The 11810-nt window shown below is 45.0% G+C and overlaps 1 protein-coding gene across 3 annotated transcripts in view; it reads right to left on the bottom strand.

Annotated features, from left to right (window-relative positions):
* Window positions 1–849: 849 nt before the first annotated feature.
* The window catches only part of SMAD9 (SMAD family member 9), a 42829-nt gene continuing 31868 nt past the window's right edge, over window positions 850–11810 (bottom strand). For all 3 annotated transcript variants that reach the window (XM_076364240.1, XM_076364242.1, XM_076364241.1), the window contains exons 6-7: window positions 9346–9602; window positions 850–4378 (exon numbers count right to left, since the gene is read on the bottom strand). In XM_076364240.1, coding sequence (XP_076220355.1) covers window positions 4235–4378; window positions 9346–9602 — 401 coding nt within the window. In that variant the 3' untranslated portion in view covers window positions 850–4234. The remainder of the gene's footprint in view (window positions 4379–9345; window positions 9603–11810) is intronic.

Raw genomic sequence — 11810 nt, 5'->3', positions numbered from 1 at the left:
TGCAGGGCATCAAGTCTGACACCCTGCACAAGGCAGGGACCACTCGGAGAAGGCTGCTCAGGGCAGTAAAAGTCTTGACACAGTACCTGCTGGAGACACGGAAGGAATTTCCTCAACTCCAGTTGACGTTACTTGGGGCCACAGTTCCCCTTCGTGTTGCTGATACATTATCCTTCTGACTGAGTGCAGCAAAACATGAAATACTCATGAGGAGAAAAGATGCTTGTGGCACAGCCTCTGATGGGGAGGCAAAGCACGTGCTGCACTTCTGGATGCTACAGCCATTGCTATACCGTACCTGATCAGCTGTTACAGTGCAAGGTTATGGGACTGAGCCATCAGAGCAGCAGTGCCACGGGATGGCTCCATGCAGTCAGCATGCCAGATTTGCTTCTGTCACCTCTGGATGCAAATGGCACATTAATGCTGGTGCTGAAGAACTGGCAGCAGTTTAGCAGTATTCTTCTCTCGGCTACTTAACAGGAAAACAAGTGGTCTACGTACCATGATGAATGTGCTTTATGCCACTGCCTGACAAAACTCCCACCACGGCCTGCTGATGCATGGTACTTCTCCACAGAAACTTTCAAGAGGGTTTGAATTGTTGATGGCTCAAAAAAAACATTTAAAAAACCCTGCCTTCGACTAAGTAGTCTCGCTGTAAGTGGTTTTAAATCTCTCAGGAACCCTATCTCCAAAGCTTGAGTATTAATGACTGCATTTAAAGGCTTTAAATTGACTACAGGTTGACAGGTTCATGAAGACCTTTCAGCAGAAAATATCTCCTTCCAAAATGGGGAGACATTAAAGTGAGATACAAAGTTACATTGCTGTAAATTATGAGAAACCTGAATTTTTAATTGATCTCAAATCACATAGTAGAGAAGCCTGTAAGAGAGACTTTGTTCAAAAAGAAAGGGAAATAAATGGTTTATTGGCCTTACTTTTTATCACCGCATCTGGGCAGGAATCATCTTCCCATTTACTTGTTTGCCTCGTCCACTGTTACCACTTCTCCCTCATGATGTGAGCTCTTCCCTTCTCTTGGGAAGGAGCTATCCGCTGCTGTGTGTTTGCACAGCATCTCATACAGTGGACTAAGCCCCTAGAGGTCATCAAAATAGGAAAGAGTTCACACAGCGATACCAGCCATCCCAAATGCTAACAACTCTGAGATGGCTGTTGGCTTTGATTGCCCAGAATCAGGTGCTTCGATCAAACTTTCAGCAAATAGTTAAATTTGCTGAAACTCATCTCATCCTAAGGCAGACCTTTTAAACAGGTCAGGAGAATCATACTCTAGAAATGCCTCTTTATTTACTAGTAAGGGAGTATTAAGGTGACTACCTTTAATGAGATGCCTGTGGACTGCATTGAAGCCAAATCTTATTTGTATGAGGATTACTGTAAAAGTAGACATACAGACAAGGAAAAACTGCTCTGAATTTACCAACTTCCATTTAAACAACACAGACACTTACTGAGCAAGCACCATTACTAGGCTGGGAAAGCCACCACATCTTCCCTAGGGCCCACCTCACCTACTTTTAGATATGTCCAATGTAGCAGTCCACATTTGAGCTAGTGACCCTGAGTTCCCCTTATACTCAATGGGATGACATAAGCATGCTCAGAGTACAGTGTATTTTACCTACTTGAAATTCCTGCCCTATGATGAAACGAAAGATGGCCCAGAAGAACCTGCTTCTCTTCACTGACCATCCAATTTTCCTCTGCAGCATCAGCAGGAAACTGGGTTCTGGAGCTGCCCAAGAGCAGATGCACCTCAGAACGTCCCCCTTTTCTCTCTGCGAGGAAGATGACAATGCTGGGAGTGTCTAAAAGCAGCCCCTAGGCTTCTCTCTATATTAGGAGGGAAGGAGGTTTCAGCCTAAAAAGCAAGGAACAATCTAGGATAAAGGACAGAGCTAGATCCTGGACAGGAGAGGTGATTTTCTCTGTCCTTAGCTGCTAAGAAAGCAAAGGGATGAGCAACATGAAAAGCACAGAGAAATTACTGGAGAAAGGGTGCAATAAACATGCTAAAAACCGTGTTACCAGTACCTCAGTACAGTGACACTGATGACAGAGGAAGCTGAGGAAAATGTCTTTTTCCAAACTGCTCTCTCTCAAGTCTGCTAAACAGTAAATGGCACGCCTGCAATTTCTGTGTAACATTATTATTGGATTGCATTGCTGCAGGAGACTGTAAAGCTTTTCCTATCCCACAGTGACACTGCTGACATCAAATGGTGACAGAATAGGGTTCTTTGCATTTACAAATTTCCTATACAACTTGCTATTACTGCTCAAACTTAACAATAATTTATCCTTCTGTGCCCGACAAATTCTGCAGGCAGCTGAAGATGCATTCAAATGAAGTAACCCTGCTAGTTTACCGATTCTTCTGCTCCATTCATAATTACCACCCTGTAACAGGTATTACATAGCATCTAAAACACATGGAAAGTCTTTCCAGTGAATGTTATTTGATTTGCATATGTGATGTAGCTGATGTAGCTGAAGATATCAGGCATCCTCTTCTAATTATGCAGTAAAATGTGTAGCACCAGATATTGTGTGAGAAGAAAAGAAATATTCTGTAAAACTTTTTTTTTTCCCCCGCAGGATACTTCTGGTGTGTTCTAAGGAGGAATGAGATTGGAGAAGTTACCACTCTTTCTGACCCCTAAAGCAAAACAATTTTCAGTGGACTGTTATGCCTGGAAAGAAATAATCCTTTACCCTTTCAGCAAGGTAATGGGGACCATCAAAATGTAGTAAGAGTTTCACATGCCTCCTCAGAAAAGGTTACCAAGTGAACAGCATTTTGTAAGGCTGGCTCTGTGGATGAGAGTATGGGCGATAGATTTCCCTGCTTACAGAAGGACCACAGACAAGGAGCTTTTAAAAAAAGGTTCTGCACATAGATTCACTCTTTGCTTGTTCATGGCTTACACTGCCTCACCATCCTCTACAGGCGAGGCAAAAGCACTGCAAATGATGAAGCCTGTATCTAAGATGAGGAACCATCCATGGGGATGTACGAAGTGACCGGCAGGGAAGCTCTCTCTGTCAAACCTGAGCGTTGCAGTCAGATCCCGAGGACCGGCCCAGCACAGGGGATGGATGTGGCTGACTCCCACCTCCTTCTCATTGCATCCTGTGAGCGTGAGGCTTCCTGTTCCCAGTACAAAGACTATCCCAAAATGAATGATAAAGTAATTATTTGGTTCTTCAATGCACACTTCATTTCCCTTTTCTGAATCACAGTTCAAGTCCCTTTTAGACGTACCCTTGATATCAGCACAGTAGTCTAACTACAGACAGTCCTAACTTTAAAACAAACTACATCAATACTGTATAATGGATAGGATTCAGTTTACATGCCAGATACATATGCAAGTATGCATGTACTTTGCAAAAAAGCACTGGAAGTTAATTAGTTTTTAAACTTATAGGCATATATTTCAAATTTTCCTTTTTTTTTTTCTTAGGAGCTTGTTGCTTTTCAGTGCAGCAGTACCGTACGCTACTGTGTTAACAGCATCAGACTACTCGGATGTGTCCAGAATGCTCTGATAAGGCTCCAGTGCTGAACGTGTCCCGAGGGCTCTCTCCTCCTGCCAAATCCTAGGGGAGACAGGGGTGCCTCAGCTCCTCAGAGGATCTGTTGTCCCATCATGCTTTGCAGTAGGGAGACAGACTGGAATTGCAGTTTAGTCCTTCAGTTCACTGGATAAAAGTCATCTCTATGCATAAGTCCTGGGCACCACCTAAGGTCCTCTTTTAGACCTGAAATTAGGATGTAAAATGGATATAAACGGTGCAGAGATCTGACTTTGGTTGCCTGCCGAGGGGTGAATTTCACCTACTAGGAACAGCTACAGCCAGGTTTCTGAATCCACATGAAAGTGCTGAGAATTCGCACCGTTTACTGGCTTGGCTGGGGAATGAAGATGCTCACAGGAAATGTTTGACACTTTTGCAGGAATTTGGCTTATTTTGTACTAGAGAACAGACACGCTATACCTGAATTTCTAAACTTATTGTACTGGCATCAGAGTAACTAGAAACCACAAAACGTAGCATGAAAAAAAAAAAAGGAGAGTAGACTATGTATAGATATATTTACATCTACATACATCTACATATAGAAGCTTCTGTTCACTGGAAATCCTATAAGCCACTGCCTGCAATAGCATCCACCCTAAGGGAATTCTAGAGATGATCCTTAAGAGACTGAGGAGATGGGGTTATGAGGTGAGCCCATCTGTGTCAGCACCTTATCCAGCCATTGCAACGGTCCATGCAGGTGGATCTCAATCCAGCAGGGTGTGCTTGTAACATCCTGGCGATGATACTCTGCTCCCCAGCCCTATAAAAGCATCAAAGGACCAAAAAGTGAGTTTTTAAAAAAAAAAACAAACATGGAATCACAACTCCAGTGCTGACAGTCTAACACAACTACATGTAGTCCATCACCCAAGTTCCCAAGATTTAATGCTTTGTCCTAGGGATAATTTTCTGTAGAAACTTTGCTCCTTTTTAAGGTCATTGTTATCATAGTTATCAGGGACTCTATACTATTAAATTAAAAATGCTCAGTCACAATTCCAGGTGCTGAGATCAACTGTCATGGAAAGGCCTGTTTCCAAGCTTGGCTGCCTGCAAACAGCCCATGGGGAATGGCCCCTGCTGTTCGCACCCCAGAGACGTGCCCAGGAAAGTCTGCCAGACTTCTGTCTGGCACAGACGAAAAGCAGGCCAGGCCCTGTCATAACACTTTAACAGGAACTGGGAATGATCTTGGGCACTGCTTCATTTATTGGTAGAGATGCATCCTACGAGTCTGAGACTCTAGAAGTTCTAGGTATTTATCTGAACCTCTGGAAACTTCCAGCAAGGTTCCTCATGTCCCCTTTACCTTAAACTTAACCTATGTATAAACACTTTCCATGGGTTTTCTATCCTTGAACATGTCCTCTTTTCCCACGGGAGTTCCCAGCTGTCTGCTGTGATAAGTCCCGCAGTAATTTCTCTAGCTCTTTTGGGGAGATATGGGATATGGAGCATCTGACGGAAGATGGGGATGTGGTGCTGGCATGGAGAAAAGAGAACCAGAAGTCGTCGTGCCTCAAGCGGGCACAGTGTCTGCTTGTTAAGCAGGCAGCCTGATTTCAGAGCAACACAAGCCATCCACGTCACAGCCCAAAGTCTCACAGCTAACTGGCTGTCTCACTGCCAGAACTGAACTTGGATTTCCATAGGGCAACGTGCAAAACGCAGTCCCACTGCAGGATGAGGCTATTCATTTGTGGGCCGCTGATCAGAGAACCTGAGCCTTACCTATCATTATGCTAGTCAGGCAGGCTGATATTCTTGTCATGAAAATAGGACATGGTGTCCTGGTTTCAGCTGGCATGGAGTTAATTTTCTTCCTAGTAGCTGGTACAGTGCTGTGTTTTGGATTTAGGAGGAAAATAATGTTGATAACACACCGATGTTTTAGTTGTTGCTAAGCAGTGCTTACACCAGTCAAGGACTTTTCATCTTCCCATGCTCTATCGACTGAGAAGGCTGGAGGTGCACAAGAAGCTGGGAGGGGGCACAGCCAGGACAGCTGACCCAAATTGGCCAAAGGGATATTCCATACCATGTGACGTCATGCTCAGTACATAAACTGGGGGAAAGCTGGCCGGGGGGGCCACTGCTTGGGGACTGGCTGGCATCGGTCAGCGGGTGGTGAGCAATTGCATTGTGCATCACTTGCTTTGTGTATTATTATTATTATTATTATTATTATTATTATTATTATTATAACATTCTATTTCAATTATTAAACTGTTTTTATCTCAACCCACAAGTTTTCTCACTTTTACTCTTCTGATTCTCTCCCCCATCCCACCGGGGTCGGGGGGGGGGGAGTGAGCGAGCGGCTGTGTGGTGCTCAGCTGCCAACTGAGGTTAAACCACAACACATGGAGGTATGTTAAGATTGATGCCTGCCAAAGGTACCGAAATTGTAGAGTGCTGAACAACTCAGACAACTGAGGCTGCTAGAACCCACTTCTCTAGATGATCAGCTGCAAAACTAGGATCAATACCAAAACTAGATGCCATAGTAAGTGGTCTGGATAAAATCTATTGCTTCTTAATGAAAAAAAGGGTGAAGAAAGCAGAAGAGTAAGATATGGACCCACCAAAGCTCAAAGACTACTTTTAATCAGGCACCATTTTTCTGACCTGCAGAGCATTTACCAGGCTAGAAAGGGTGTGTGTTCACAGGCACCTCAGATTTATGTTCTGGAAACGCTGGCAAAAAATGCCACTCTTTAAATCAGTGCAGTCAAGCTTCTGGGTTTGTGAAGTCTTAAGTACTCAGCTGCAGTGAAGATAAACGGCCAGAAGGGCAAGTGTCAGAGGAGTTGGTGCACCTCTGCTGACTGGTAGGATGGAAAATCCGGAGGAATAGGAATTACAGGTTGCAAGCGCAACCTGCCCGATTTGGAGGCGTCTGGCAGCGCGTGCAGGTGGCTGGCCATCTCCCTCTGCTGGCAACTCCCACACACAGGGCTGCTGCCTCAGGCTGCCGGCTGGAGCTCCCAGCAGGGGAAATGCCAGGAGGGCAGGAGCCCCTGTGCCTCCCGTACATCTCTCTTGGGCTGCAGGTAGCCTCCTCGTGGCTGAAATGAACACAGAGGTGGAGGTCTCTTAATGAGGGAATAAAATGACAACAACTTGCAAAGCTGTGGTGGTGTTTTGAGCAGATGGTGGGAAGAGGATACCGATACCCTCACAAGGAGACCAGAAATGCACCTTCTGGCATGGGGGAGATCAGCCGAGGGGCCCTGCTGCTCCTGCCAGCCCTTCCCACCTCCTGTGGGCAACAGCTCTCTCCGGCCCAGGGTCCAGCCACATCCCAGAGCACTGAGCTGCCTCGTGCTGGGGAGCACGGCCAAGTGTGCTGGGTCGTCCCCTTAGCCCCAAGACCTGGGGAAATGTGGGAGGGAGGGCACTGGGTTCAGACCTTGGCTTGGAGAAACTCTGCGTCTCTCCACTTTGTGTTTCAGCTGTCTCATCTGTGGAGAGGGGACAACAGCCATCCTGCTTTGGTTATCAGCAGCGCTCAGTGGATGAAAATTGCTCTCTGTTCTCACTGATGATACACTCACGTTTGCCTGAGGGTTGAGCTCCTCCCAGCTGCTCTGTGGACACACGGAGGGTATCAGAGGGGACAGGACCTTCACCTCCCTCTGTCCCATGTCCAGCCTCCAGAAGAGGATACAGTCCTGGCAAGTTTCTCACGTCTTGGTCCCTACCCATCTCTGTCTCCCAGCTGGTAGCTCAAGCACTGGTGGTGTAGGAGGCAGGTCTCCAGTCCTTTGGCTCTGCTTGCCCTTGTGGACCAGCAGCATCTGGTCACAAATAGGGGAGAAGCCAAAGGACTGCCCTGCACCTGGGGGCTCTTGGTGTGTGGCTCTGACAGACAACATGCTCCTCTGTGCACTACATACCTAACACTCAGGGGCATTCCTATCCCCAGACTGAACACACTGGGGCTCACATTTTGGGAGAGAAATAATTTGAGAAGACTGAGTACAGGAAAGGGTTTTTACATGCCAGGAAGGAAGAACCTAGATGAGATTTGCATAGCCATTTTCCGAAGGTCATGGGAAAGGGTTCAAAATAACTCCTTGCACTGGTCTTCTGGTGCCTGAGGCACTATAGTGGCTGCTATTGTTTCAACAAAGCAAGGTGATAATATGGCAGCAGCATTATTTAGTGCATCAACACAACCGTTTCTGCTGCCATGCTGGGCATAGAGGCAGATAACACATCAAAGAGACTGCTCCCGAGTTGCTGAGATAATGAAAATATTGCGTAACTGGCTACACTGCCTTTACAAACAACATGCCCATTCATGTCTTCCATTAAAGAAAATGCTGTTTGTTGGGTTTCTTGCTTTCTTTTTTTCCCCTAATGCTTGCGTGTGAACAAGATGTCAGTTCCTTCCCAAGAAAAAAGCAACAGTATGGTCACAGGCAGAGAGATTTTGGCTTGGACTCGGGAAAAGTTACAGGGCACTCTTAGTGCTCTCAGAGAGTTAAGGAGATGGGTCCCCAAGGATGGCTGGAAACAGTCAGAACCAGAAGGCTGCGTGGGACTCAACTCATCTGCTTTGCAGAACATAGGAGAAGTGGACTCCAGCCTCAAGCAGTTTTGTAGTATCTTAGATGTGAATTCAATCAGTTTGATTCAGTCATTTGTATAGAACCAAATCTGGAGGACAAAGGGACATACTCAAGACACTTCTTCTGGTACCTAGCAGGACCAACTTGCTCCTAATGGTGTGACTTCTCTAGTCTGCAGGCTGAACATTGCTGTCAGCTCTCCCCAGCAGCACTATAGGAAGTCAGTCTAGCACATCTGTAAACAGTCTTGAAATACCATTCTCTGGGGTTTAGATGCTACAATAGGCACCTAAGTAAATCCTAAGTGCTAAAAGGAGTCAAAAGATCCCATTCTGGTGAAAGGCCATTCAGAAGATTTAAGAAACTCCCACAAAGACTGATACATTGCACACAGAGAAGTCAGACTGCAAAGTTCAGAGATGAAAGACATGGAAACAGTAATGGCTTTGCTGGCCTCCTGTCTCTTCCAAATACCAGGGGGAAGGTCAGATGTTCTTCTGGGTTTTGTATTCTGCTTGCAAGAAGCCCTTCTGGTAGTGTGGCTGACCAGAGTGAATGTCATCAGAAATTAAGACAATCTCTTGCCAGGGATCAGACAGGTGGCAAACAACAACAGTTCCCAGGAAGCTCAGTGGGGGCTGAAGGAGGACCCAGTGTTTCTTGACTGAGACCATACATACCAGTCTATAGTAATGCCGAGACTGTAAATTAGTCTAGAGACATAAGGACATTCTTTTCAGATCTATGGCTCTACCAAGCTCTCTTGCAAACCAGTAACGATAGGAGAGATCACAACTGCCTAAGATATATGCTACAACATTTACACGTTGCTAAGCCCCTGTAAGTTGAGCTCTTTATGTAATTAATGGGGGAACATCATTCAATCTCTGCTTATTTTGCACAAAAAGCCTATGGAATACCTAATTTTTGGAATCTAAAAAATTTCCAGGTTGACCACAAAAGCTACTGATTTTAAGCACCTAGAAGTTTAAGGCAATACTGGAAAACAGGCAGTCTGAATTGCTATTTGCAAGTGGGGTGTCCAAATCCCCACTTGGGAAGGATTTGATGGGGTCTAGTTTTGCACCAAAGCTAGCAAGTGATAGGATTTGCCTTTTCAGAAATGCAAGAGAAAACAAAGAATCCTTACTTTAACAAAGCTCATTCGAATAGTACACATCTTGGTCAGCTCATACACCACTTCAAAACCATGATTGACTGACTGGGCAAGCAGCTGGGCAAAGAGCTGGTTGTTGAAGATCTTGAGGCTGCAGCCACTGGGGATCTTGCAGACAGTGGCTGGGTGGAAACCATGCTGGTAGTTACAGTTGCGGCTTTGCACAAAAATACTGCTGTCACTGACACATTCAGCATAAACTTCCCCACCGACATAGTAAAGATGAACACCTTGAACAAGAAAAAATAACGTGTATTATTTCTCCATTATTCACAGCACACTTTATACCAGTAATTCTTTAACTATTTTACTGGTGTGGGCGTACAAGCCCAGGATCATTCCAGGCACTCAGTGACTATACATTGCCTTTCAAAAGACAGTGAACTGTGTGCATATCCATATATCTGTAGAACGGACCCACCAACATTAAGAGGAAATTGTCATAAACACTATTTCAAGGTACTGGTCTAGGAGAAAAAAGTCTTGGCACGTGATGTTCTTCTTTGTTTCTCAGTGAAGGTTGGTTTACTTCTTTAACCCAACAGCACAGTACTTTATGACAAGACATATATACACATACATATACACACACATAAATATCAAACATATGTCAACCATATACAAAGCATGGATCAAAACTGTCAAAGAACTGACAAATCTGTTATGCATTACACATCTAAATGTATTTTCACTGTTGAGCATATGCACGCTGACCAAGACCCACTTCATTGCACGCTATTTTTTTACTGCAGGATCCTATCTCATGCAGTTCAAACACAGCATGGTGTGTACTTAAAATAGCTTTTCTGTATTTTGCTTTATCCACCACATCAGAACCATGTGTTTGCATTTACATGACGTGACTTACTCATCAGATCCTGTTCAAAGTGATCTTTAGCAAGAAAATGACTGACTTCCTTCTGGACTTTTCAGTGCCCGAGTGACTTACCAACACTAACCCTCAAATTTTTACCATGCCTTGGGGAAATGAAGATGGAAGCATTTCTATCCATTCAAAGACTCTGGTCCTCCCAGGATGTCTGCTTGCATGAAAATATACCTAAATTGGTAGGATAATTTATCTTAGCACAATTCAGCAACCTTAAAGTTAGGGATCTTGTGTAAGCTGATTGTGTAGATGCGTTCACCAGTTGATAGATCATGAGAGGCACCGTGACCAGATGATTCACTCCATCCGCTACAGAGTGCAGGCTCACAGCCAGCTTAAACTGACGGAAGTCTGTGCAGGTGCTGAAAAGGCTCTCTCTTTCCCTGCCCCTGCTGCTTCTTCCCACACCTGCTTTCACGCTGGCAGCAATGGCTGGGGATTGGGCAGCCATCCAGATTGGGGAACTGAACCAGCTAATAAACTTAAAAACAAACAAAACAAAACAAAAGAAGATTTATTTGCAGTGAGATCTTCATCAGTGCAAGCGTGGCACTGGGGACCCAGACTGCTTAAATGTGAGCATAAAACCACACCCTGAAGGGGGCCGAGTCACCCTGTGAAGATGCCTAGACATTCACCCTTCCCATGGCTAGATTAGGTGAGATGAACCCCTCCCATGGCCAAGAGAGGTGGAAGAACTCAGTTCTTTGTTCTCATAAAAACCACCACTAAATAAAAATAAAATCCTCCTCTCTATTCCCAGGTACGTCATTCAAACCCTTACATACAAATGCACATGTTCACAGAGTCTCAGCAGACTGCCTGCAAAGCTAGTGATAACTATGCTTTAATAATTCAGTTGTAATTACTTTTATTCCTGTTGTCTTCCATACAAAAAAGACTGGTTATGTATTCCCAGTCTGTTCGTCATTCTGTGGTCATGACAGCAAGGGGCAGCAGCACATCCTTAGGACAAAGACTCTAAACAGAACTGGGAAAGGCTCAGGGAAAAGTAGGTTGAGTAGGAAAAAAATCTGGGAAAAGTATGCTCTCCCATAGACTTCCAGGGTGACTCAGACGGGAACCTTAAAGTCTGTCTTCAAGCCATCACTTAACTTTTTCTTCTATGCACCCACGAGATCTCAAATTAGGTGTGAGTGGCGGGGGGTGTGGCTCAGAGCACATGCTAGTATTGCACTGGGAACACGGGTGAGATGACAGCTCCATTAGACCCGTCATCAGCTCCAGTCCAACTGCACCAGACATCATGGGGTGTTGCACACTGTGACTGCTATTACTTGACTTATGTCTCCTTTCCCTTCTGTGGAAGATGGATAAAAGGGAAGGACTGAAAACACGAAGGTCCTAGCTGACCTTGATGGAGTCCATATAACTTGCTGAAATAAACAGACAACACTGTTCTAGGCCAACAAGGCCAACACTAGGCCAACAAGGCAGATATCCTGTTGGGAGTCTGTTACAGACCACCCAACCAGGATGAAGGGGTGGATGAAGTATTCTGCAAGTGGCTGGCAGAAGTCTGTCAATT

This window comes from Aptenodytes patagonicus, chromosome 1 (assembly GCF_965638725.1).
Source record: "Aptenodytes patagonicus chromosome 1, bAptPat1.pri.cur, whole genome shotgun sequence".
NCBI classification, from domain to species: Eukaryota; Metazoa; Chordata; class Aves; order Sphenisciformes; family Spheniscidae; genus Aptenodytes; species Aptenodytes patagonicus.
Note: the sequence above shows the minus strand (reverse complement) of the source record. Positions and strands in the feature narration are given on the sequence as shown.